At 52.6% G+C, this 27026-nt stretch overlaps 2 protein-coding genes across 24 annotated transcripts in view; both read left to right on the top strand.

Moving 5' to 3' along the window:
- ARMH3 (armadillo like helical domain containing 3) overlaps positions 1-4935 on the top strand; it is a 169716-nt gene extending 164781 nt beyond the window's left edge. For all 8 annotated transcript variants that reach the window (XM_049696927.1, XM_049696932.1, XM_049696930.1 and 5 more), the window contains 2 exons: positions 1002-1118; positions 3327-4935. In XM_049696927.1, the coding sequence (XP_049552884.1) occupies positions 1002-1118; positions 3327-3419 (210 nt within the window). In that variant the 3' untranslated portion in view covers positions 3420-4935. The remainder of the gene's footprint in view (positions 1-1001; positions 1119-3326) is intronic.
- Positions 4936-6681: 1746 nt separating this feature from the next.
- On the top strand, positions 6682-24456 carry KCNIP2 (potassium voltage-gated channel interacting protein 2). Of its 16 annotated transcripts, none has more exons than XM_004268488.4 (10): positions 6682-7050; positions 19556-19651; positions 20491-20589; positions 21230-21354; positions 21756-21825; positions 21994-22064; positions 22186-22293; positions 22479-22583; positions 22718-22780; positions 23075-24456. In XM_004268488.4, exons 1-10 carry the CDS (start codon positions 6978-6980, stop codon positions 23120-23122), a joined length of 858 nt encoding a protein of 285 aa, XP_004268536.1. In that variant the 5' UTR covers positions 6682-6977; the 3' UTR covers positions 23123-24456. The 16 variants fall into 16 exon arrangements, with proteins under 16 accessions (XP_004268536.1, XP_049552903.1, XP_049552908.1 ...); XM_049696946.1 differs by having other exon boundaries at positions 6683-7050; positions 20536-20589; XM_049696944.1 differs by lacking the exon at positions 6682-7050 and adding an exon at positions 9830-16506 and having other exon boundaries at positions 20536-20589.
- The last annotated feature ends 2570 nt before the right edge of the window (positions 24457-27026 follow it).

Below are 27026 nucleotides of genomic sequence, written 5' to 3'. Positions count from 1 at the left end.
TGGAGGTCTGAATCCACCCCCATAGAAAGCAGAGGAATAGTAGGAGAGGGAGCCCTCATTAGAACAAAAGAGGATGAGATAAGCTCTAGCTTAGTTTAGAAAGTGTCTCCTACACTCCAAGGCTAGGATGCCCGAAAAGTTCCATCCAGGCAATGGATAAGAAGACTGAGTTGGCATTGGGAGATGAAAACAAGTGGCAGATGGTGCTGAGGAGCATCCCAGGACTGAAGAAATGTGGTTCCCAGAAAAGGAAAAGGAAGGAGACATTGGCAAAGTCTTACTCAGCAACTGACAGCCTGGCCAAAGAAAGCTGCAGGATATGGCTGAGAACGCATCTTCAGTATCAGGGATACTGAGGGGCTCCGACACTCACTATTCTGTCACCTCTTCTCATGCTTCTTTACCATACCCACAGTAAACAGCCCTGGTGACCAGGCTGGACTAGTCAGGAAAGGCAGGGGATGGAAGAGATTAGAAACTGGTCCCACCTACCATATAGCATAGGGAACTATATACTCAATATCTTGTAATATCCTATAATGAAAGAGAATGTAAAAAAAAGAATATGTATGTACGTGTGTATATATATTTTTTGGCCATGCCACACAGCTTGTGGGATCTTAATTCCCCAACCAGGGCTTGAACCCATGCCCTCGACAGTGAAAGCGTGGAGTTCTAAACACTGGACCGCCAGGGAATTCCCTATATATTTTTATATATATGTATAACTGAATCACTTTGCTGTACACCTGAAACACACACCATTGTAAATCAACTATATTTCAATAAAAATTAAAACAAAAACAAAAACATGGCCCCAGAAACCTGAGGAATCACTCCCCGTGGCCAGGCTTTTTTCAGGGTAATAAGTAGTGAGCAAGGTCTCTTGGGGGTGTTGTCTCAGACTGAATCCAACGCAGTAGGGCAGCAGGAGGGGCGTGGGGGCCAAATGACCTAGGATTCGTGTGGACTAAGCCCCACCTGGCCCTTGACTTCCCCAGGTGCTAGAGGTAGTGCGAGCCAACTATGACACGCTCACACTGAAGCTGCAAGATGGCCTGGACCAGTATGAGCGCTACTCCGAGCAGCACAAGGAAGCCGCCTTCTTCAAAGAGCTGGTGAGTGTGCCCCGCCTCCACTTCTGCCTGTGTCTCTTAAGGGCCCTTTTCCAGCCACTGGGTCCTACTGTGCAGGTGGGCAAAGGCTGATGGAATAAGACTGGAGAGGCCTGCTTGGATTGTGTTTGCAACTTATCTCCCAAAGCAGTCCAGGAAGGACCAGGCAGTGAGAGCCGAAGATATTCCCCAGAGTGCTGGTGCCAGGCTGGGAAGGGTGAGAGGCCTGAGGCAGCAGTGCACACCTCTCCTCTGCAGCCATGGTGACAGCCCTTGCACAGCTCCAGCTGGGCCTGGAGTTTGACGTGTGTTCCCAGTGGCAGCTCTGGCTCATTACTCCTTATCCTGTCCTCAGGGTAACTAATGAGAGTAATTGATTCTTCTCCTCCTTATGTAATCACTTCTTCCTAAGTTCCTAACTGGTTCCTGGTCTGAGTGCCCTTCCAGTCTAGTTCTCCAGTCTTCACTCCCTGCCCCCATTCCCACTTTCCAGTCACTCAGCTTTCTGCAGCCCCCTCCCGTGGTCACCTGCAGCCAGTGAACATCTGCTCTGCCTCCTACTCTACCTCCCAGTCAGCATTTCCACAGAACTGGACTTACCCTGTTGGTGGTCCCTGTCCTGTCCTGTGCTCAGAAGATGCTCTCAGGAAAAGCCCAGTCTCCCTGTATTCCTGCCACTCCACCTGCCTGGTTGTGCATGATCATCCTGGCTGGGGGCTGAGACCAGGGCACACAGGCCTGTGTACCGACTTCCCATGTCCTCAGACCTCCCACTTCTGGGGCAGAACTTGCATCAGCCCAGCTTTTACTTACCCATGCCCAGTCCATGATGAAGGTGCTAGATTTAGATCACCTGTCTTGTGCTAAACCCAGCCCAACTCTGACCCTGACATGGCATTCCTGGGATTATTGGGTTTCCCCAAGGTGAGGCAGATATACTCTGGACTGAGTTAGTTGGGAACAGGGAAGCCACTAGTGTAATAAGAAGATAGCAGAGTACAGTATTTTTATGGGGTGTTCAGCAAGTTATTGGGAGATGAAGAGGATTGTGGAGGAGAGAGTTCAAGCAGCTCTCTTGAGGCTTTTGGGCACTAGCCTGTGCCTTACTCATTTCTCCTCATATCTGTACCTCTGGCACAGGGAAGCAAAGAGGGTCTGGTTAGGTTTGGAGCTAATGAGCTTGAGCTGCCTGCTGTTTGCCATGCTGCCCGTTCCTCTGCTTCCTGCCTGATGACTTCATTAAGTTTCCCATAGCAAAGCAGAAATTGAAGAAAAGCTCCCTGGGCTTTGGGGCCTAAGACAGATACACATTCTTTTTCTCCTTCCTCCCCTGCTTTGTCTCTCATTCGATGTTCACTTCTATTTCCCATGAATGAATTTCCTTCCAGAGTCTGCTGGATTCCTCTTAGAACCCACTCAGAGCAGGGAGTTTGGCCTTCTGACCCCTTTCCCACAGGTCTTTTCTCCTGCTGACACAGGCGGGACTTCCTGCAAGGTTCTTGGTCTGTGGGTAGAAAGCATGAGCAGTGGGGACATAGCAAGGATACAGCTAGACTTCCCTCTCAAGTGGGGAGGCATCTTTGTGGTATGGAGAGTGCTGGACTAGGAGTTGAGAAACCTGGGTCCTACTTTCACAACTGGGACTCACTGGCTGTATGACCTGATCCTGGCTATTGGCCTCCTTGGATCATACTCCTGCCATCCAATGACAGACAAGGGCTGCATCTCTAACCGTTCTTTCCAACCCAGAAAAGTAGATAAATACAGAAGGAGATTGAGGAGACTCAAAACACATCCAAAGAGAGGTAGCTCCAGAGCATGAGTCCTCTGGCCTCAGTTTCTCCTCCTCCATTAGACCACTGACCAGATCAGGGCCCCTTCTGCCTGGCCGAGGCAAGGACAAAGGCCTGACCTCAGCCCTCCTTCCCTGTCTGTGCTTGTTTCTACCTCATCAGGTGCTCAGACGCTCTGCTCACATCCACTAGGATTCCTGTCTCTCAACCTCTCTTTTCTTCCGACTATCACGGAATTGTTTGCTCATTTACCTGCAGGGATGATAGATGTTAAGGGTTCATTTCCTAAGAGAGAAACTTCTAGCACTGCATCTTGGCCTTGTGCTTCAGGCACTGCCCTCTGCTGTTTGTAACGGACTCTCTCCTGTTTTCTCTCTGCCTGTGCTTCCCCCCCCCACCTTCCCTCACCTTTTCCCAGGTTCGATCCATTAGCACCAACGTCCGGAGGAACCTGGCCTTCCACACACTCAGCCAGGAAGTCCTGCTCAAGGAATTCTCCACTATCTCCTGAGGCTGCCATGCATACCTGGGCAGCCACTGACTGCCCCTTACCCATGAGGCTTCCTGGGCTGGAGGCGGGGGCGAGGGTAGAGGGCCTGTTCCCAAAGCTGGAGAAAAACACAGATACCGAGGTCTCTCGGTGAAGGCCGCACTTCAGTGGAGCTCGGACAGCAGGGGCCAGGATGGGCAAGCCAAGGATGATCTTATTTGGGGAGAGGATGGGTGGGCACAGGGAGACACCTTCAGAAATGTGGAGACTTCCAGGGTGGGCTCTCTGAACAACCCCTCATATTTCCAATTGAGATTACAAGTTGTGGCTATTGACTAATTTTCAGGAGCTGTTGGGTAAGCCTTAGGGTGATGCCAACACCTGGGGGGTCAGTGGTTCTCCTAGGCTTCTGAAAACAGACTAACTCTCAGATGTAGGGGGAGCCAGTTCTGCTTCCTTTGTGCCCAGAAATCTGTGTCCCCAGCCCCCACCTGCACTTGACCCTTAGCTCAGGCTTAGGGTGGGGTAGGAATGGGATACGTTTTTTCTATTTTCTGAATCCAGAGCTGACTCCTCTGCTGTCTGACCACCACTTTGTGGATTTGATTCTTGGCAACGGGAGTACCTGTTTGCGTTGCCCTGCCTTCCAGCCCATTGACTCGTCAGCACTACAGGGTCACCACCTTAGCTTTTCATTTTCAATCTGGTTTAAATTGTCTTTAGGGTGTGTGTGTGAAATAAACATGCACAGGTTTTCTGGAGCCCTCAGGTGCCTACTTTGCTGGTTCCCTTTCCAGCAGCTTCCCCACCTCCTTAGCTACCCCCTCCTCTGGGAGCCCTTCTTGTGTCTGCTGAGCTCCCCTCCACGTGTTCCTCCCCCTCACCCGGCTGTTGTTTACATCCAGCCTGCGTGAGAATTTCCTCTGGGGAGGAATCTGTTCCTGCTGTGGTCTGGTGCCTGGAAGGGAGAGAACTTGCTGGGGCCAGGCTCTGAAACAGGCCAGGTGAGCATCATGGAGAGGCCGACCTTTGGGAAGTTGGCCTATGGTCCCTTCTTTGGACGGCCTCCTTGGGACTACTACTGTAGGCTTTCCTGCCCCACAGCTGCCTTTGAAGTAGCTGCTGCTCTGAGATCCTCCCTTTCTAAAGCACTTTCTAAAGCCCTCAGGATGGTAGGGGGCAAGCAGCACAGGAAGAATCTGGGAGTAAGTATCAGAATCCAGCCGTGAGAGCAGGTCTGGGACCTCCCCGGCTGCTGTTCCACTTGGCTTCAAATCTTTTTGGGGTACTCGCCCTCCCTGGGAACCAGAGTTCCGACTCCAACGTTGAACAAATTCCAGAGAATCCACTATCGTGCTGCCATGTATAGTTGTAGATTCTTAAGGTATCAAGGGCAGGGTCATCTCTGATCACTAGATGGATAGTCCAGCCTGGGGCATTTAGTGTTTTCCACAGTTTTTCCACAGATAAACCCCAGAGGAGCAGGAGCTGGAAGCTGGTGGCAATTTGAAGTTATTAAAAATTGATTTGTATGGGACAGTCTTTTTAGTGTCTTTTCTATTTCCCCTTAATCTCTGTTACCCAGAACCCCTTTCTCAATGACAGAGTTAAGGTAATCTCGGAGGTGCTGGTCTCATCTGGTTAGGGAACCCCTTATATGCTCTGTTTCTCAGTCTCCTGGTCCTAGTGGAAGCCAGTTCAGTTCAGAAGTTGTAGCCTCCCTTGCCTTTTGGGTGGAAGGAAGGAAGAAGAAGAAAATCCCTTTACCTCAAGACTTGGTGTTAAGGAGGCCAGCCAGCCTATTTGGGCTGCTTCTAGATTCCTGCCAGCCTTTCATATGAAGTGAATAAGGGCAGGTCCAGGGCATGAGGCAATAAGCAAAGCACTCCTTGCCCTCCATTTTAAAAGCCCATCTCTTGGTCCATTTACATACACCTATTCTAAGAACTCCAAATAGGAATCCCATCTTTTCTTAGAATTTAACCCCACAAGGAGCCGTCTGTGCCCTGTCCATGCCCCAATGTCTATACCAGGTCTGTGGAGGACCCTCTGGAGTCAGGGAAAAGCCAGGAGTAGGGCATTGCTCCCAAAGATAATCCTTCCTTCGGCTGCTCATCCCCTTCTCATGCCTGAACTCTCACCACAATTCCTGCTGGGTTAATTGAATCAAGTGCTTGTAAATTAATCCAGTTGAAGAGATTAAATGTGCTGGGGTCACTTTAGCTGAAGCTTTCCGTCTCAGCAGGTCACTCCTCCAGAGGAGCCATTGGGCAGGCAGGATTACCTGGGACACTGCCACCATACCATCAAAACACATCAGACATTGCCCCCCCCCCCAATCCTCATGGTGGTTGGGGAGCTCATGGGCTAGGAGCCCAGGAAGGATCGTGGGGGAGGTCAGACTAGTAGGCTCAGTTGTTCAGTAGCCATTCCTGGGAGTTGGAGGTAGGCGAGCTTTGTGCTAGCCGCTTGCTTCAGAAAAAAGAGCTAGTCTAAGGGAAGGGGGCCTCGTAACAAGGGCATTTCTCCCCCACTCTTGCCTGCATCCCCAAACCCCTCAATCATTTCCCAAATCTTCTGGAAAACAGAAGGAATCTAGAACAGGGCAGGTGACAGAAGAGAGCAGGGCAGGAAAGTTGAAAGAAAAAAAAAAAGGAACAAAAGAACAAGAAAGTCTTGAGAAACTGACCTGGTTCACTCTTTCTTTTCTTTTTCTTCCCAGTTGGCCAGCGGGGGTCATTAGATCAGGGAAGAAGGCACCTTGAGAGTGAATAGGGCCCAGAGACAGGGTCCTGGAGTGGGTGAGGGTAGGGGTCCTTCCAAGAGAAGAGAAAATTGTAGTCCACTGGCCTGAGATAAGCCTGCGTTAGAGGCTGAGTTGCCTTTGCATCCCTAACCCCCTTCAAGCAGGGTGGGCACTGGTGGGGGCCAAAGAGACTCATACATGGGTGGAGAACAACAGAGAAAATAGGGGCTGACAGGGAGACCGAACAGGGGACTCATACGTACCCGGGCCAGTGCTGAGGGTAGGGGAAGGAGTGCTGAGAATCGGGGGCGGGGATTCCTCCTAGCGGAGCCTTTCTGGCCCTGTTCCCTCCTCCACCCGCAAGACCCAGGACTTCAAGTTTAGCGGGTAGTGTTGCCAGAGAGCTCGTCTCCCTCCCCGCACTTCTCAGCTCACCCTTTCACCGGGTGCCTCCCCCGAACTGCAAAGAGGAGGGGGCGGGGGTAGGGGGAGCCAATCCCGGCAGCGCCAAAGGGGGGAGGTGGCGGTGACAGCCGCGGGGAGGGGGCGGGAGGAGAGGCGGCTCGGCTCCAGCTCCGGGCTCTTCTTCGCTCCACTTTGCCTCCGGCTCTGCGCTCACCTACTGTCCAAGCCTCCCGCTCCTGCCCCAGGATCCCCAGGTGGGCCCTAGACCGCGGCGGTCCGCAGGCTCTTAGCCCAAGCGCTGACTCTCCAGCCCCCAGCCCCCGGCAGCGCACTACGCCGCCAGGGGGCGCCGTGTGAGTTCTCTATCCCAGCCACCCGGCGCCCCCTCCCACGGCCCACGTTGGGACGGGAGGGGGGCGCCGGGGGCCATGCGGGGCCAGGGCCGTAAGGAGAGTTTGTCCGATTCCCGAGACCTGGACGGATCCTATGACCAGCTCACGGGTGAGTCAGTGGCTTGGGAATCGGGGGAAGGAGGGTAGATTCCATCCCCCCAGACCCTTAAGCCCCTCTAACCCCTGCCAGGCCCTTACCCACACTCTGGCCCATTCCCAGGTACCCTCCCGGCTGTTCTGGGCGGCAGGACACTGAGGTTCAAAGCCTTGGGTCCCGCGGGGGTGGTGGTGGTGGTGGAAGGGTTGGGGGCAGAGCACGTGGGCCGGTGGGGAGAGGCAGCAGGTGTGGGCATGCATGACACAAGGCTAGGAGGGTGTCTATAGTGGGAGGTGTTACGTGCGAGAGCGCCTGTCATTCTTTGTGTCTGTGTGTATATATGTGTGTGCGCCTCCCACAGCTGGTTGCCATGTGCCCTGGGCTTGGTGACAGCCAGGGTGAGTGTGATTGCCTGTGATTGTGCAATTGTATGTCTTGTCAGATGTTTCAGTGAGGTTGTGTAGGACCCTGATTGTACTAATGAAGTTGTTTTAACCAAGTGTCTCTGTTCTGTGTGCAACTCTGTGCTTTGAGTGTGTGATTTTCTGTATGAAGAGGCATGTGACTACCAGTATGTGTCAGGTCTTCACTTTATGGTGGTATGTCTCTTTGTAAGACTTTATGACTGTGAACCTCCTGGGACAAGCATGTGTTAAAGTGGGTTGTGTTGTGTTTTAATTGTGAGACTGTGCGGGTTATATTGGTGTTTGATACTGATTGTATACTTTCACGTGGTGATGTCTGCAGTGGGGCTCTGTGAGTGTCTATGGCATGTCTTACCCTTGCTGCCTCTCTGGCTTCCTGGGGCAGAAGGGGGTCTTTAGTGCACACCACTGCTTCCCCATGTTTTCCACAAATAGCCCCGGTCGACCCAAGGAAGGACTCTGGTGTCCATCTACCCAGCCTGGCTTCCAGGAGCGTCACCAGCTCCTGTGGGGAGGCTTTGGTTAATGCTGGATCAGCACCCCCCCACACAAAGTATTTAGAGATCATTCTTACAACTGAAGCTCCTTCAACCCCCAACAACCCTCCCAGAACTTCACCCAAATCCAGAGGAAAACAAACCCTCTAGCCTCCCCTCCAAACCCAGAGGTAGAAGCTCGAGGCCTGGGAGGTGCCATGTGGCCTCCCCTTCTAAGTATCCCCCCAAACCACTTTGCTGCTCAGGCATCCTCTCTCTCCCACACTGGGGAGGTATGTGAGACCAGTACATCTGTGCCTGTGCATATTCCTGGGTTTGGTAGGCAGATCCACGTGTTTGTGTGGGTGACTGTGTCACCTTGTGTACATTTCCATATACGTGTGTTTCTGTCTCTCATTGTGCAGCCTGCCCAAGAACTCCAACAGAGAATGGGAGTAGGGAGACTGTTTGCCCTGTGTCTGAAACAAGCTGGGGAGGTGAAGGTAGGCCATGATCCTTGTCCTTGTCTTGAGGAGAGTAAGGTTAAGACTTGGGGATGAGGAGAGGACTAGGTTGTAACGCCTTGAAAAAGTGTCTCCCTGACTAACACACCCTGGGGAGGTTCTCGTCCCTATGCCCAGACTCCCAGAAGGGGGAGCCCTTCCACTCAGGCAGGCCCCAGATGTGCCCTAGATGTGCCTCAGGCCTGGATGGATTACAAAGGTCCAGGTGACTAGCTCTGCTTTAGACTGTGTTCTCACCAACTCAGGATCCTTGAGAGTAGTAAGGCCCCCAGCGCCCTCATTAGCACCACATTAATCAGTGTTTTCTTCCTGCTTTAACTGATTCTCCCCTTTAGTGGAATCATCTGCTCCCCACTTGGCTATTTGAATCAGAGATTGGGTGGAAGTGGGGAAGCCCTTGTACGGGAAGGTGCAGGAATAGAAGTGTGAATACCAGCTCTGTATGACTTTTGCTCTCTGGGCCTCATTTTTTTCATCTGTAAAATGGGAAATACTACTTCCCACCTGCTGCCCCCCAAGGGAAATAGAAAGTTCAAATGTTGACAAGCATCAAGAATCGTGTTCCACGTCATCAGCATCCTCGCTGTAGATAGCTCCACACGCGACTTGGGAAGTAGAAATAAGACTACCAGGAGCTCTCCTTTCGAAGGAGGGCTTATCTTACAGCGGGAGATAAATGGGGTTGGGAAGCCGGTGTTAAGGCGGTGGGTGCTCGGAGACGCCTGAGCTGAAGCCGGATGGGGAGTCGTTGTCCGCGGTGCTGAAGCGCTTGCAAGGCGGAAGTGCAGCAGGGCCAGCCAAATTCCCAATGTTCCTTCCTTGTGCAGGCGGGATTCCTGGAATCGGACCTGGGGGTATTCTTTGGCTTCAGTCATCCCGGCCTATCAGGCTGACAGGGAGGGGGCGCTAAAGTCATACCTCAGGTCATCCTGGGTTGCCCCTGCCTCTTTCCTTACCCACTCCCACCCCAGGCTCAAAACAAATCTGGGGGGCTTCCCTGGTGGCGCAGTGGTTGAGAGTCCGCCTGCCGATGCAGGGGACAGGGGTTCGTGCCCCGGTCCGGGAAGATCCCACATGCCGCGGAGCGGCTGCGCCCGTGAGCCGTGGCCGCTGAGCCTCCGCGTCCGGAGCCTGTGCTCCGCAACGGGAGAGGCCACAACAGTGAGAGGCCCGCAAAAAAAAAAAAAAAAAATCTGGAGGAGACTTTTAGGAGAAAACAATCTGAACCCCACCCCGCCCCGCCCCGCATCTAGCACCTCCGGGCCCGGCAGGACCTATTGGCAGTGCGGCGAGGTGGGAAAAGGCAGCGATCCGCTACGGTCCTGTCCAAGCTGGAAGCAAGGAAAGGACTGGAGAAGATGAGGAGAGTGTTGGGACCTGGCTGGCCAAGTCCTGAGCTCGGGTCCCGGCCTGGGATCTCCGGAGTTGCGTCCCTCCGGCCATAAATATCGTTCCCGGACTGGCGCGCCCCCGTGTGGTTTTAGAGGAGCCATGCTTGCGGAGCTGATTCCAGATGAGGATGTTGCCAAATCAAGTGGCAAGGTTCCATGGAGTTCAGGGGTGACTCTCGCCTCGTAAATGTAGGATTTTCAGCCAAAAATACGGGATCCCAGTCGGAAGAGTGGGATCCCCATAGGCTCTGTCAGAAGTTTAAAGGCGTTAGTGGGTCCTGGAAGGGTTTACTTTGGGTATAACCAGATAGGGATGAGTCCAGGGCCAGGACTGTGGGTAGGGGGGCTTCTCCTCGATGCATCTGGCTGACAATCGGCATATGAGGGGAGAGTGTGAACCCGCCGCACCAGGACACAGGGACACAAAACAGTTACAAGAAAAAGATATTCAGAGCCAGAAGACAGACCAGTAGGGGCACGTCCCTGCAGCCCCTTTGTCACTCCAATACACTGGTCAGTTCCTCCTCTTCCCTCCTACTCTCGCGCCCATTGGTCCAGGAAGTATGGAAGTGTGGGGAGTTGCCATGACAACTAGGTCGTCTAAACCCCTTCGCATCTTTGTGTCAAAATGGGAAGAGGAGGGGTGTGACAGGCAGAGAATGAGGGGATGAAGCGAGGCAATGAAAGATAATGTTCATTCCCTCCCCAGCTCATTTTTCAAAAACCGCGGGTGCCCCCTTCCCCACCGGAAATTCAGAAAATATTCCCAGAGAAGGCTGTGAGGGAGAGTCCGTGCCGCCCATCCCCCCCGGCCCCGCCCCGCCCGAGTCTGGGAATTTGGGGGGCGGGTGCTTCAGGCGCTGAGGCCAGGGTGAGTTCCCCTCGTGTGGCCGGGAGAAGACGGGAAGCGGAACGAGGCTCTATTGCCTGAGATCCTGGTCCTATGGGTCCGGCCCTCCCGCGCCGCCCACGCAGGGCCCACTCCGTTGGCGGCGGAGATCAGAACGCCCCGGGCCTTGGGGGCGGAGCTTGACCTCTGTGCTCACCGCAGGACCATGAACAGATGCCCCCGCAGGTTCCGGAGCCCGTTGGGGCAGGCAGCGCGATCCCTCTACCAGCTGGTGACTGGGTCGCTGTCGCCAGGTATGAGGAAGGGAGGAAAGGGCTGGACCCCTCAAAAAGTAAGCGAAGTGGGATAGGAGCCTTACAGAGGTGGGGAGAGAAAGGGCCCCTCACAGAGATGGAAGGGGCAGGATCCTTCAAAGAAAAGAGTTTAAAAGGCAAGACTCCGACAGAAGTGGAGCTTGGGATAGGGTCCCTTAAAGAGAAGGTGAAGGACATAGGGGTCTTCAAAGAGGAAAGGAGAAGGGGCATCATCGTCCCTCACAATGGTGGAAGAGGGGGCAGGGCTCCTTACTGAGAGCAGAGGTGGGGGCCTCAAGAAGGTGGATGTAAGGGGCAAGGCCCCTCACAGGGATGAAGGGAGGAAGCTTGCAGCAGAGCAGGGAAAAGGCAAAGCTCTTTACTGAATTGCTTAGTTTAATGGGATCTTAAGATGACTAGGGGCAGTGTGCAGAAGGAAAAAATCCTGAGGTGGGACTGGACCAACATGAACTCAGCTAGTGAGTTTATGCATGATGGATGGATAGACTTGTGTGGCGTAAGGATTGTATGTCACCGTTTTGTCTATCTCTGGGAGTCTGTATTAAGGGGGTTTGTGCCTCAATGGGGTTGTGATCACTGGGGCTGTGCACCCCTAGGGTTACGTATCCCTGGAATTCTGTGACACTAAGACTGCATGTACCTGGAGTTCTATGCTTTAGAGTTGGGTTGGGGGTTCCTGAGTCACACTAAGTTAGCTGTATAGACTTCATAAGGTTGTACCTTGGTGTGGGATTTGTTCAATTTATGACATGGATTGTGGGTGTCATATCATGGCACTGCTGAGATTATGCACACCTCCACTTGGGTTTCCTTAGAGCTGCCTGGGCAGGGCCCACAGAACCCAGCAACTCCTCCCCACCTGACCTGGGGAGACCGAAACATCCTAGCCTGGTGGCATTCTGGGATCTGTAGTTCTCTGGCTGTCTGCACAGTATCCCCTTGAGCCCCTGGAGTATAAGCAGGCCTCTCCTTACAATGTGCTCCCAGAAGGAGAGGAGATGGGGCTGAGCCAAAGCCATGCTTGGATGTCTCTTGGGAAGCATGTGTCCTCCAAGCCCCCTGCTTGGGCCTGTCTCAAGTGACAGATGGCTGGAGCCAGGCGGGGCCAGCTCTCAATCATAGCAGGCGTGACTTCCAGGCCCTAAAATAGCCCCAGGGCCTAAGGAGATCATTAATTACCTGATGCAGCTGGGGGCTGCTCTGTCTTCTGGCCTGGTTGGGGATGGAGTGGGGCTGGAGGGCTGACAGAGGGTCTTTACTGGTTGGGTTCTTCACTAGGGGAGCAAGGGCAGACGGGAAAGTGGGACAGTTACATACTATGGGCCCCCTTCATTAGGCAGTATTTCTCTGGGTTTGAACTTCGGGAGGTAAATAACTAAATGATAGGTGTATCTCCGTGGTGAGATTTGAGGGATCTAAGGGAGGGCTCACTTAATGCTTCAAGATAGTTTTCCCTTCAGCCTTCACTATGCCTGAAGTATTTTCATTAAGACTTCACTCCTCTGGGTGAAGAGCAAGGTGGCACAGGGATGCTTGGGGAGGACAGACCTGGGCAACTTTCTCACAGAGCCCAGAGACTTGAGAGGTCTCTGAGTGGGGGTGGGGGGTGGGGAGAGAGCCTGAAAAACAACTTGCTCTTTCACTTCTATCAGATCCTCTCACCAGAGGCCTGGTTGATTTAGGACCTTGAGTCCTGTGAGGCTGGGTCAAGGTCTCTGAAGGTTGAGGGTGAGGGTGAGAGAAGGAAGAGGAGGATCTGCAGACAGGGCAACCGGCTAAACGGTTGTCAATCTGTTCATCTGTGAATCAGCAGCAGAGAGCAAGGAGATGCTGCTGTTCTGCCTCTTTCCAATCAAATAGCCTGGCTTGGCATTCAAGGCTCCATGGAATCTGCCCCTTTCTGGTCTTATCACTCATATCTACCCCAATACCAACTAAGCTGCAGTCACTCAGGATTCCTTGACACCTCCACACACGTTGGAGAGACAGCCTGAGGGAGCTGGCAGATCACTGGTTCTGGTTCAAGTCTCGATCTATCCTTTATCATCTGTGTTATCTTGGGACAATCACTTCTCTGAGCTTCAGTTCCTTCATCTGCAAAATGGGTATACTGCTACTCAATCTGACCATTTCAGCTGTAAACACAGGAATAATAGACCCTACCTCTCAGGTCTATTATGAGGACTAAATGAGATAACATGTGTAAAATATCAAGGACACAAAACATGCTCAATAAATGTTGGTCCCTTTGTTAAGGCAGACTGTTGACAGTTTAGCCATCCTTTAAGAACCAGCTCAAAAAATACCCTCTCCAGGTTTTTCCTGGGCTCCCAGTTAGAAGACTAGAGCTCATTTCATGAGCTTCGAACAGTTCCTACCACATAGTAGGCACACAACAAATATTTTTTGAATGAGTAGATACCTTATAGTTCTGTCAGTGGGCTGTCTCTCCCTGCCCAGGAGAGCCAGAACCCTGTTTGGTTCACCTTTGTTCCACAGGCACCAGCTCAGAGCCTGGCATTCAATTTGTATAGGTGCAATTTTTTAACATCTTTGCCCTCTAGGAGCTTGGAATCTAATTGAGGAAACAGGACTGATCCAGAAAGACCTGAGTTCAAATTTGCAACATCTCCTCTTAGCTAGGTGACCTTGAGCAAGTTCCTTTACCTTTCTGGGCCTCATTTACCTCATCAGTGAAATGGGCACAATACTTTTCACTCTGCCTACCTCATGGGGTTGTCATGAGAAGACATGGAAATAACAGTGTTTGTGGAAATGCTTTGTAAATTGCTAAGATATGTAAGGGGGGAATATAATATTATTAATAGTGGCAGTAAACAATTATAAGCAATTACTCTGTGCTAGGAATTATTCTAACAGCTTTCCGTGTATTAGTTCATTTAGGAGGGCCTAGCAACCATATGAGGTAGGAAACCGTGGCACAGAGAGATTAAGAACTTTCCCAGTTAATTCCAAGGGGCAGAGCTGGGATTTGAACCCAGGGAGTCTGGCACCCTGGCCCACACTGTTACCTACCATGCTATGCTGCCTCCTTTTACTGTTCCCACTGATAACATTACAGACTTAGGTGCTGAGTTTTGAGGGCCCAATGGGCTACCGTAGAATTTCAGGTAGCTGGGAGCCTGCTGAGGGCTGGAGGCTCTGAAGGGAAGGGAATTTAAGCTGTCTCTAAAGGACAGGTAAGAACTGTAGAATAGGAGAGCAAAAGGGAGTTCATTCCAGGCAGAGGGAGTAGCAGGAGCAAAGCCACAGAGATAGCACTGGGTTTGGTGTGTTTGGGGGACAGTGAGGAGGCGAAACTGGCTCAAAAAAACGTATCTGCCGATGAGGGTGCGGGAAGGGTATTAAATCCCAGGCATGGATTTTGGACGGTGAGAGGGAGATGCTTGCTCATTTCATCTGTAAACCTGTAACCTCCAAAGGTGTGAGAAGCCAAAAACAGTCCCTGAGTTGACTTCTTCCTGGGGGAGAGAGGGGGGACAAGCAGAGGACCAAGCCTGCCGGAGGCATACCCTCCTTCCCAAGGATGTTGGAAGGGTCGGTGGAGAGGGAAGGGGTAAGATACGGTGTGAGATGAATGCCTGGCCCCCCAGTGGTGGCCATGTAGAACTGCAGATCCGTGAACCTCAAATGAAGCAGTAGGGACTAGCCCCCATCCCCACCCCCACCCCACAATTGAGGCTGAAACACATCCCAGAGCTGGACGAGGTGGCAAGGGTCCCTTGGGTTAATCCCCCTAAACTGGGCCTCCTGTGTGAGCAAGCCGTCTATGAAAGGAGCCAGTGTAGCGTGGTGGTTTAGAGCACAGGCTGAGTCAGGCTGGGTTAAAATTGAGCTCTGACACTTATTGATCTTGGAGATTTTCTTAAGCTACTTTTGTCTAGTTTTCCTACCCATAACGTGGGGATAACAGTACCTCCTTCATAGGCTTATTGTGAAAATTCAATGTGATAATGTCTGTAAGCACATAGCACATTATCTAGCACATACTGAGTGCTCAATCCCTAGCCAGCTGTGGCAGTAACCCAGAGGCTCTTATCTGCTGGCTCCCTGGTTCTGCAAGCCTCTCCCCACCCCACTACAGACACCACCGCCGCCATCACCACCACTTTGAGGGAGACTGGAAGACGGGGGAGGGGCTCCAGGAATACAGCGGGGCTGTGTGGCTCCCTTGGAAGGTTCAGATTTCCCTCCTACTCTGGGTTTCTCCATCAGCTCAGTAAAGATTCCCAAAGAACAGGGAGGGTTTTGGCAGCTCCTGGGTGAGGCCCCTGCCAGGTGGAAAGGAAGAGCACATCCCTCCTCTCCCAAGGAGCTTGATTCTCTGGGTCCCAAACGCAGCTGCAATAAGTCCCCTCCCCAAAGGGTCATGATAGGGCTAAGGGGCTGTTTCCTGCCCAGGCTACTGGACCTAATCCTCCCTCCCTTGAGCCTCAGTTTCCCTGTGGCCTGTGGGAAGAGAGTGCTTCCCGCCTCTCAGTCTCCATGACAACCGCAATGGATGGTGGTGGTGTCCTCCTGACTGGAGAGGTCACCACCTTCTCCTCCCTTATATTCTCATACACTTTCATGCAGATACAATTACACAACCACCATAGACCCATACTCCTAATTATATGACACATCCATACTACCAATCTTCAGACCCACATGCCACAACCCTGCTAAAATACAGATACCTCACACCCCATACACACTCAGAAATACTCCAATACACTCTCACACACACACCCCACAGACACCCAGGTTACATACCCATATACACCACACACACCGCTAAGACAGGTGCACAATCATGTGTAAACACACACACAGACACACGTAAGAGGAGGTACACATACTCTCCATACACATACAGGAATATACACACAAGAAAACACTCAGACACCCATAACATATTCTGACTCACACATCTATTACTTATGCATGGGCAGCTCCTAGTTTCACACACACACACACCCTGCCCTTCCCTGCCTTCTCTCTAAGCACAGGTCTTCTCTCTGCCCCCTCTCTTTGGTACAGAGTAGCCACAGGCTGTCTGAGGGAAGCTGTCTCAGGGGCAGAGGCAGGGCACTGCCCCCCTTCTGTGGTCTGGCCTGGCCCATAGCCTTCACACCAAAAGCTCTGGAGGAGATACCAATCCATAGGCAGGAGTGGCCCCGTGAAGAGGAAGAGGCTGTGGCTTGGAGGCTGTGGCTGGGAGGCCTGTGGGGAGGCGGGGGGAGGGGGAGAGGGAGGAGATCCGGGGAGCGAGAGGGGGAGGGAGACTGCGGGCAGTCCTACTCAGGCTGGGGAGCCTGAGGGGGAGGAAGTGTGAGAAGGGAGGGCCAGCCTCAGCCTGTGGGGCCATGCCCCCGGCCCACCATGAACCTGGAAGGGCTGGAGATGGTCGCTGTGCTTGTGGTCCTCGCCCTGTTTGTCAAGGTGCTGGAGCAGTTTGGCCTCTTTGAGCCTGTCTCCTTGGAAGGTAACCCAGGTGTCTGGGCATGTCTGGCCCGCTGGCTAGAAGGACAGTGGCCCGCAGGGTTGGGGAGAAGATTACTCTGACTTTATGACTGGGGTGAGGGCTGCAGGGGTAAGCAGGTTAATGAGGGGATGGGACATCTGGGGGAGGGGAGTTGGGGGAACAGGACATCTGGGAGAGGCAAAGAGGGGGACTCAAGGAGTGGACCTGGGGGAGGCGAGGAGGGAATCTGGGGGATTGGGTGTCTGAGGGAGGTGAGAGAGGGCCAGGAGCCAGGGAGGTGATGAGGGGGTACAGCATGGGGGGACTGGGATTGAGGATAAGGGGAAACTGGGGGGAATGAGGAAAAGTCTGGAGACAGGCAGGGGTATCTGGAATAGAGGAAGGAGGTTCCAGGGGTCCTGAGATAACACCAGACTTCTGGGGAGTCCCTTTTGGGGCCAGGGACCCACAACGGCTCTGAAGATGTGTGTGACTCACCACACCTCCATCCTTGCAGGTGTGGGTTACAGGGTGTGTGTGGACTCAGTGTGTGAGAGATACAGGGGGTGTGGCTGTGTGTTCATGTGTGTGAGAAAGGACAAAACGTATGACTACTTGAGCCTGTGTATGTGACAGGGGTGTGATTTACTGTGTCTGAGTGACAGAGTGTGTCGCTTTATGAGATGGCAGATGTGACTGTGCCTGAGGGGCATGGAGTGTGTGGCTGAGCCTCTTTGGGCATCTGATTGTGTGTGTGGCTATTCCCAGAGTTCCCTGATGTTATACCAGCTCCATACCCAAGGTTAGGGATGGGGTGGGTTCTGGAGGGACAGGAGTGGGATCACTGTGAATGAGACATTCATAGACAAATCTGGTAGGACAGTGAGGGGTGGATCGGATCAGGGACCCTGCCTCCCAAGCCGCCTTGCCTCTCCCAGGTCCTCTCAGGATCTAAGGGCAGAATGGGCTCCAGAGTCTAGAGTGGGAAGTGGGAAGGCAATTCTCCACCCAACCCGAAAGTCAGGTGGGGAGAGTGATACTGGAGGTAGAGAGAGGAACATGTTCTGCCTCCCCAGGGAGTTTTAGCCTCTCCCTCTTCTTCATGCCGAGACCTGCGCAGCTCCATAGCATGGCTACAGGAAAACAGGCAAGAACCATGATAAGAGGACTGCAGGGTAGACACCTGGGAGAACCGAAAAAATGTGAAAGGAGCTAGGGAAGAAGGTCCGTGAATTGCCTGCTCTAGAATTCCGTAAGAGCAGAAAACTCCTAGTCTACCCTCCATCCTCTGCTGCATTTATTGGGGTGGGGTGGGGTGGGTCGCAGGGATTGGTCCTAGATGAACTGGGATTCATCCAGTCCTGAAAAGATGAAGTCAGTCGGGCTCTAACTTTCCATCCCCTTTAGACTATTGGTGGGAAGGGGGGAGGCATCCTGTCTGCTGAAGGCACCCCCTTTCTCTTCCCACCTTCAGAGGAGCCAAGAGGAGACTGAGTCCTTGGAGCAGGCAGGGGACCAGATGGGGGGATGTGTGAAGAGGGGGAGGTTGGGAGAGGCGGGGGGAGCCAACCCCCAGTCCAGAGGCTACTACACCACCAGAGGCCCCAGGCACAATCGGCTTCGGGAAACCAAAGTCCAGGCTAATGGAGCCCTGGGCCAGAGGCCAGGCCGCCATCGATCCCTCACCCAGCTCACTGCCTCCCTCCCACCTCTCCATAGCTCCTGGGGAGAGAGGACAAATGGGAGGGAGAGGAGGTGCTGACTTCAAGCAGTTCCCTTCTGGGAGCACAGCATCTTCCTGAGGGTGGAGCCGGCTTGGAAGGCAGGGCCTGCAAGGGAGCTGGGGTGCCAATCTACAACTAAAGGAAATTGGGCCCCTCCAGGAATGGACTGAGGCCAGCTTCAGTCAGTATGCCAGGTCCAGTGAGCTCTGGCCCTCGAGTCTGGAGGTGGGTGCAGCCAGGAGATAGACACACAACAGGAACTTGGAGGGTCTCCCTGGGATACAATTAGAGCCGTAGGACACATGTGTAAATAAGAGGAAGTGAGGGGAACTGTGATCAGTGGGCTCTGGGTAGTCCCACATTACAACAAAATACTCATCTCCAAGGTCTGTCATTGCCTGAAAGTTTGCTATCATTTCACCTTCAAAGAGTAAGCCATACTGGAAAAGACTGGGAAGGGACACACTTTTAGGGTGGATGAGTTCTCTGAGAACTCTGTTCTGCTGGCGGGAAGATTCTAGGTGCCTTGGAATGAGGGGTTATAGGCAAGAAAGGTGGGGGTGTACCCAGGGCAAATGCAGGTTCTGTGGGTGAGGTGCAGTCTTAGGTATCTGGGTGCCATGGGCACCTAGGTCACAATATGATATGGGCATGTGTGTGGTGACCTTGATATGTCATGGTGACCACACTGTGATGTGATGTCCCAGGGTCATTGTGTGTTCTTGTGTGGTTTGATCGTGCTGTGTGTAAGATGGCCTGTATGGTTCCTAATGTATGTCTGTCATGTTTTTCCCAGGTCAGTCACATTTGTATATGTTTGTATTAAGAAGTACTAGGTCAAAGTGTGTATGTCTGTGTGTGTGTGCATGTGTTGGGAGGCCACTGGGTATGAATGAGGTACTAGGTATCAAGCGGTCCTTGTGTGGCATCCATCACTCTGATTTATCATACTATGTATACACACCTGTCACTGTGTGTGTGTGAGAGAGGCAGGCAGCCCCCGGGTTGGACATCACCCTCAGAGGTCCAGCTGTAGCACTGGAGCCAAGGACACTGGGTCAACAAAGACTGAGGCCAATGCTACTTCCTCCCCCCACCCCCGGCCACCTCGCTGTTCCCAGCTGTGTCCCTTTATACAAGGTGCGGAGCCACCTTGGTGGACTTTCCATGCCTGTGAAACCCACTGGACTCCCCTAACCGGCCCCAGCTACTCTCACCATTACCCACCCCCCATATTCCCCCAACAGCCGCCCCCAGCCAGGGTTGATTTGTGATGGTGGGGAGGGTACAAGGAACAGAGGGACAGTGGGGTTAATGTACCTTCCTGGGGTCTTCTCTCTTCCCAGGCCACCCTCCAGGGCCCACTAAAAAAGCGCTGAAGCAGCGGTTCCTCAAGCTGCTGCCTTGCTGCGGGCCCCAAGCCCTGCCCTCAGTCAGTGAAAGCAAGTGCCTCTCCTGTGCTTCCGGGGGCGGGGCCCGTATGTGTCGGGGTGTGACCGGTGTGAGGGGAGCCGGCCTGCGTGAGTGTGTGTGGGCGTGACCAATGTGGCGGAGGTGGGCTGGGCACTGACTAACCAGGAGTGTGAGGGGGCGTAGCTACGCAGCGCAGAGCGGAATGTGTGGGCGTGGTCAGTTTGGAGGCGGGGCCTGAGTGTGTGGGCCATCTGGGTGTAAGAAATGGGCAGGATCTGGGTGTTTGGGCGTGGTCAGTGTGACAGGCTGAGGCCACTCTGAGCCTGTGTGAGCGTGACCAGTGTGGCAGGGGTGGGACCAGGCGGCTGTGAGGGTCTGTGCGTGGCTTAGCTGGGGTTAGTGTCTGGCCGCCCTCCCCGCCCCTGGGCATGTTTTGGGCCTTGAGATGTAGGTCATCAATGCCTTGACTAGATGGATGCAAGTGTAATGATGGAGCCCGCCTTCCTCCAGATGCCAGGATACCTGAGTTTCCTAGTACCAGCCTGGTCCCCAGTTGAGTGACCTCGCTTTGTCTGTAGGCCTCAGTTTCCTCATTTGGGCTTTGCCCACCTCACAGGATTATACATACTGCATCTTTGCAAGCTATAAAGGCCCGGTTTTGAGAAGGTCGTTGTGTTTGATTCTGCTGGGTCCCACAATGGGGGTCGATTCGGAAAAAGGGCAGGGGGATGTGCGCGGGGTCCGATTCGTGTGTGTCTGTGCTCATTCGTTACGTGTGCCTCTGTGCGCGTGGGGGGCTGGGGTGTGTGCACTGTAACACGCAGGTCTGTGAGATTTGCTGTGAGTGTGAGGGGCGAGGTGTGCGCAGCTGGCCGGGTCCTCCGCTTTCTCGGTGACAGTTCGCTCCCTTCAGCATTAGCCGCCCCAGCCTCCCTCCGCCCCCACAGACCCCGCCCGCTGGACCCAGGTGACTTACTCTCCTGGTGGGGGCGGGGGCGGGGGACTTCGGGAGCCTGGGGTGGGGGCACCTGCCTGGGGAATGGATGTTGGGAACAGGGGCGGGGCTGATACGGGGCCAGGGGTGGTGGCCTTCTCTAAGGCACACTAGTGCTGTGGCAGGAGTGGGGTGTGGAGGGGGCTTGGCTGGAGCTGGGCGGGGCATGGCTCGGGCATGGCTGGGATAGGCGGGGCTTGGCTGGAGGGAAGGATCTGGGCGGGGCAAGGGTGAGACCGGGCGGATCTGAGTTGGTAAAGGGGAGGCCCAGAGCTCGAACCCTCAGAAGCCCCCTCTCCAACCCAATTTTCCTACTCCTGGCCTTCTGGGACAAAGACTGGGCTGGGGGCCTTCCCCTCCAACCATGGATCAAGGGCCCAGGGGCCAGCGCTGACTCAGACCCCGGGCTCTGGGGCCAGGCCTGGCCTTGGCCTGGGCCCGCTGATATACCTCGAAGCCGACCAGCATCTTCTTGGCTCTGGGTCCGGGGAACTGGCAGGCTGGTCTCCGGCGTCGGATATGGGGGGGATGGATGGTTCCGTGATTTTGAAGAGGGGTCGTGGGGGACAGGCCTGAGGCGCGGCTGTCCCCCCCAACCGCCCCCACCCCGCAGACAGCGTGGAGGATGAGTTTGAACTGTCCACCGTGTGTCACCGGCCCGAGGGTCTGGAGCAGCTGCAGGAGCAAACCAAGTTCACGCGCAAAGAGCTACAGGTCCTGTACCGGGGTTTCAAAAACGTGAGTGCAAAGCAGAACCAAACTGGGGAGGGGCAGGGCCTATCCAGGACTTTTCTGAAAGGTTGGCCTGGAGGCTTTGAGGAGTGACAGGGGAGGGGAGGAGAAGGGACAGCTCCCCTTCCACCACAGACCAAACTTCTAGGTTCCTGCTGGTTTGAGAAGGGGCGGAGCCTGTAGATTGGTCTGTCAGTTCTGTGTTTTTTATTTGTGTGCTTGGGAGAAGTCTTTCCTCCAGGAGAAGAGCTATATGGTGAGCCCCCTGGAGACACGAAGATTTCCCCTCTCTCTGGGAGTCTCTGGACAGGGAGGGTTGGGTGGGAACCTGGGGGGTGAGGGGCGGTGAGTGGAAGGGGGTTTTGTCTCTTCCTTCAGTCTGGTTTCCTTCCCTACGCTACCCCCAGGAATGTCCCAGCGGAATTGTCAATGAGGAGAACTTCAAGCAGATTTATTCCCAGTTCTTTCCTCAAGGAGGTGAGGGGACAAGTCCTGAGAAGAAGCAGCTGTCCATCTCTAGGCTGACTTGGGGAGAGGGCTGGAAATGCCAAGTGAATGGGGTTTGAGGAGCCCCACAGAGGTAGGGAGGTAGGAAGTCCTCTCCTGTCTGGAAACCAAGCTTACTCATCCACACTTATCCTGCAGACTCCAGCACATATGCCACTTTTCTCTTCAATGCCTTTGACACCAACCATGATGGCTCAGTCAGTTTTGAGGTGAGCTGGAGACTGTGGGCCAGGGAAGCATGTTTCCTGGGGCTTCAGGGCCAGGCCAGACCCAGAGAGAGGGTTGGGTGAAAGGTATCAGAAGACCCATTTTCCCCTGCCTCCTTCCTAGGACTTTGTGGCTGGTTTGTCAGTGATTCTTCGGGGAACCACAGATGACAGGCTGAACTGGGCTTTCAACCTGTATGACCTCAACAAGGATGGCTGCATCACCAAGGAGGTACAAGGCAACTGAACAGCTGGAGGGGTTGTATGTGTGTGGGGAGGTGTAAAGGGCCCATAGGAGGGAAATGTGACCCACATATACATCACCAGCAAGGGGTGGGGTCTGCCCTAGGCTCTAGGCCTTCTAGTTTGGAGGCTGGAGGCTCTGAGGAGGGATCCTCTTCTCTCTCGGCCTAACAGGAAATGCTTGATATCATGAAGTCCATCTATGACATGATGGGCAAGTATACATATCCTGCACTCCGGGAGGAGGCCCCAAGGGAACACGTGGAGAGCTTCTTCCAGGTGCCTGGGACTGGGTAGGCTGGGTTTTAGAGTGAAGGGAAGGAGATGAGGTCGCAGAAGGGAACTTACCTGAGTTATGCCTGCCTCTCTCTTGTCATCCCTTCTGTTTTCCCTACCTGACTACTTTTTTGCAGAAGATGGACAGGAACAAAGATGGCGTGGTGACTATTGAGGAATTCATTGAATCTTGTCAAAAGGTACAGGGCCCTGCCCTCTACATTTCCCTGGTTTGGACTCAGGGCCTGATTCAATGATGTAAGAGAAGGCTCCTTTGGGCAGAGTACTATTTCCCTAACTCACCGCTACCTCTGAATGTTTTTCCTTCATAACTTGGGGAGGCCTGTCCCTTCGCCACCTCTCTGGGTGTCTCCTTCCTCACTGCCTCTCTCTGTCTCTGAATGTCCCCATTTCTGAGTCAGTGTCCTTCTCCCTGTCTCTGATAAGCTCTTTTTCTTTCTCTCCAATCTGCCTCTCTCCCACCATGGCTACAGGACGAGAACATCATGAGGTCCATGCAGCTCTTTGACAATGTCATCTAGCTCCCCAGGAGAGGGGGGTCAGTTGTCCTGGGGGGACCATGCTGTAGCCCTAGTCCAGGTGGACCTCACCCTTCTCTTCCCAGGTCTGTCCTCATCCTAGCTCTACCCTGGGGGCTATAGGAATCCAAGAGCCTGGGGATTCAGTGGTTCAGATTGCTGGAGCTGAGGGGGCTATAGAGTGGGCAGAGTGTATCTGTGGGGTGTTCCCAACTCCCAACAGCTCCCCCTTCCCGTCTGAAACTCAGTGCTGAGGGTGCCCCTGCTACAGGAATTGAGTGGTCCTCCCCCTTCCACTCCCACTTGAGAAACCACAATGCTAGACAAAATGTCTCCTGCTATGGTGCTTCCCCCATCCCTGATCTCATAACCATTTCCCCTAAGACCCCCTTAACAGAAAGGCTGTTCTGTCATTGGCACTGACTGGCCTTTCAGACCAGGGCCTTTGAGAGCCCTGTAGGAGGTGGACAAGAATGTAGAGGGAGTAATCTTGGGCCTGAGCCAGTGCTTAGGTCCTAGGAGGTAGCTGGGTTAGAGAACAGAAGGGCCTGGGGATTATCAGTGAGAGCATGCCAGGCTATAGCTTTCAGCTCTACAGGTCTGCCATTCAAAGCTGTCAGAATATTAATTTCCAGGCTCTTCAGAAGACCTTGTTTCCTTGGAAATACCCCAGAAAATTTCCAAGTATCCCAGGAGAGTCTGGGATCCTGGTGTTTGGCTCATTCCCTCCTCTCCTCCCTTCCTGTTTGTGTAGTGGTGGTGGCAGCGGGGGGAAGATAGGTGGGAGCTGTCTTGGCTGATACCTGCCAAAGTTTCAGCCTACCCTCTCTGATGGCTACAACTTAAGTTTTCATTTGCCATTTCCTCTCGACTTGGAGGCACAGAGTAAGTCAGGGACAACACAGTGGATGCCTTAGAAGAAAAAGGAAGGAAGGAGGCGGGCATAGATTTGAACCCAGTGTGGGGGCATTTATTAGACTCTGTGATATACCCAGGCTCTATTCCTGCCCCCCAACATAGCCTCCTAATTGCCCACCCAGAGTCTCCTCTTGCTCTATTCAATCTACCCAGAGATGCCCCTGAGCACACCTTGAAGGCAGGAACATTAGGACCCAGGTCCCACCTCACTGTCAGCACATCTGCCGTGCCGCCACCCCTTAATATATCTGCTTGTCCCGTTTAGCTCACTCTCCCAGTCAGCTGTGATCTGAGGGGAGGGTCCCCAGGGAGCCCCCTTTCCTATCAGAACACTGTTGACTGCTTTGCATTTTTGGTTCCTCTGTAATTTTTGTAAAATAAGAAGTACACCGGATCCAATAAAACACAATGGCTATGCACAGGCTCTGTCTGCCTTTTTGTCTCTCCTACCCCGCACATAACTCACAACCCGTAATTCATACAGCCTTTTGGATTCCAGAGAAAATGCTTCCTTTCCTATAGTATGGCCAACCCTTGGCAGGAGATCAAGACACAGGTTCTGGAAGGGTTGGAAACCTACTGGACCTCAGAGAGGCCCCCGAATCTCCCTCCCACATCCTTAGAGGAGACAAGGAAGAGAAAGGTGATTGATGTCCTGAAGACTATGCCAAGCAAGCTGTCTTTTGGCTAAACATTCTTACAAGTCAAATCCAGAATTTCTAGTTTACAGACATCTTCGTTAATTTCAAAGTGTTTTCTTTTGAGAGGGGAATTCCCTTTAGTTTCTAATGAAAGTTCCTTTGTATAAACATCCCAACCTTGCCTCTAGTACGGAGGTACATTTGTGTCTATACTGCAGCCAAGAATGATGGGGGAGCAGATGAAGTGGACCCAGGGCAGGTCACCGTGGAGCAGGTGACACAAAGGGTAATAGAAACTTCCTGTGCGGGGTGGGAACCTTTCTTTGTTCTGCTCCTGGAGAGGGGCTGCCAATGGTAAGTTCCTCTCATCCTTTCTCTAGGGCACCATTATGTGGTGATTAAGCTTCACTATCCATAGGAGGGGGATCAGGCCTTCTCTCCCAACACTGTACATGTTGACAAGGTCAAGGGAAGGGTATGGGTGTCCAAGAAACAAAAACTTACTTCCAGAGTCCATCATTTTGTCATCTGGTTTCACTGCTCACATCATCACACAACTGTCTGCTCCTTAGGTCCTTGGGTTTCTTTGGGTCACAACCCCTCTGAAGGATCTAATTAAAGTTGTGGGCCCACTGTCTAGAAAAAAAAAAAAAACCCAACACACTTTTCCATATATTTTTGTGTCCCTGAAGCCCATCCATGGGCCCTAAGTTAAGAACCTGTGATCTAGTCTACCTCTCAGCCTTCCATTGTACAGAAGAAGAAAAAGGCCCAAAGAGAGGAGAGGACTTGCTCAAGGTCACCTGGTGAATTTATACGAGGATTGATACGTGATTGATACTACTAGACGCAATCCCCCAAGTCTCTGTTCAGGGTGGCATTGGGGCACAGTAAAAATTTGTGTGTGAAAGATGGATGCTGTGCATGTCATGCATAATCCGGACAAGGTGACACTGTGACAGGCTCTCATGTTGCCCTATACTTTTCCTTCATGGCACTTCTCAGTTTGTAACTGTATATTTAAGTATATTTATTTGAGTGATTGTCTTTTTCGATACACTAAGCTCCTGAGGGCTCCTTGAATACCCAGACTAGGTTTTTTTTTCCCCTCCCCATCCTATCCTGGGGCCTGGCACATAATAGGCATTCCATAATTGTATGAATAACTGTAAGATTTGGATAAGTGGACATGGTGAGTGTATGTATATAACTGGGTTAGGTATGGAGACAGTCTATATTTTAGGGTAGATCCAAGCTTAAGGGAAATTGAAGTCTGAAGCTGAGAATTTCTAGGAAATGAGAAGTACCCCAGAATTTCTAGGAAATCAGAAAAAAACAGGAGGTTGGCATTCTGATCATTTTTTTCTGGCCACTGGTTGGATTCTGAATGTTGTTAGCTGCCCCATCTCAAAACACTCTTCTTTATGGCCTTCCAGTATTTCATACTCTCCTGGTTTTCCTTTTACCTTTCTGGCCATCCCTTCTCATCCCTCCCTTGATGATTCATCCTTCTCAACTGGAATATTAAACATTGGGCCCCACAGCTGAGACCTGAGCCTCTTTTCCATATCACATCCAATCCCATGGCTTTAAACACTATCTGTATGCAGGCGACTCCTAAGTTTTTATCCCCAGAATTCTCCTCTGAGTTCCAAGACCCATATATCCAATTGCCTGTTTGATGTATCCATGTGGATCTGTAATGGTCATACTTAACATGTTCAAAATGGAGCTTTGATTCATGCCTTCCCAGTCCTCGCCATCTCAATAAACCAACTACCTAGTTGCTCAGGTCAAAATGTAAGAGTCTTCCTTTCTTCCTCTCACTCACTCTTCCTTTACTCCCCTTTAATTCATCACCAATCCTGGGGAATTCCCTGGGGGTGGGGGTCCAGTGGTTAGGACTCGGTGCTTTCACTGCCCAGGGCCAGGTTCAATCCCTGGATCCCTGGTTGGGGAACTAAGATCCTGCAAGCTGTGTGGTGGGGCTGGAAAAAAAAAAAATCACTAATTCCGCCATCAAAGGTGCACCATCTCTCTCCATTGCTGTTCCTAGTCTAAGCCACTATCATTGCTTAACTAGATTATTACTTATTCATCCATCTGAAGAAGACCCTTCCTTGCTGTGGTTACTCTTCATCATATCACTAGATTTCCTTCCTTCATAGCACTTATCACAAACTGAGTTCCTGTGTGTGTACTGAATTTGTTACTGTTTCCACAAGCAGAATGTAAGCTCTGTGAGAGCAGGACCCTATCTTGTTCATTCCTCAAATGTTTATCGTAGGCCTACTAGGCTCTGATTCCTGTTGTAGGTGCTGGGCGGGTGGAGGTGTGGTACAGAGTGA

This window comes from Orcinus orca, chromosome 14 (genome assembly GCF_937001465.1).
Source record: "Orcinus orca chromosome 14, mOrcOrc1.1, whole genome shotgun sequence".
Taxonomy (NCBI): domain Eukaryota; kingdom Metazoa; phylum Chordata; class Mammalia; order Artiodactyla; family Delphinidae; genus Orcinus; species Orcinus orca.
Note: the sequence above shows the minus strand (reverse complement) of the source record. Positions and strands in the feature narration are given on the sequence as shown.

Bases quoted from the DNA above. Each gene is read 5' to 3' on its own strand.
- KCNIP2 (XM_004268488.4), top strand. From the start codon at position 6,978: ATGCGGGGCCAGGGCCGTAAGGAGAGTTTGTCCGATTCCCGAGACCTG. The intron at 21,826-21,993 runs GTGAGGGGACAA...CTTATCCTGCAG, and splicing joins CCAGTTCTTTCCTCAAGGAG to ACTCCAGCACATATGCCACT. The intron at 22,065-22,185 runs GTGAGCTGGAGA...CCTCCTTCCTAG, and splicing joins ATGGCTCAGTCAGTTTTGAG to GACTTTGTGGCTGGTTTGTC.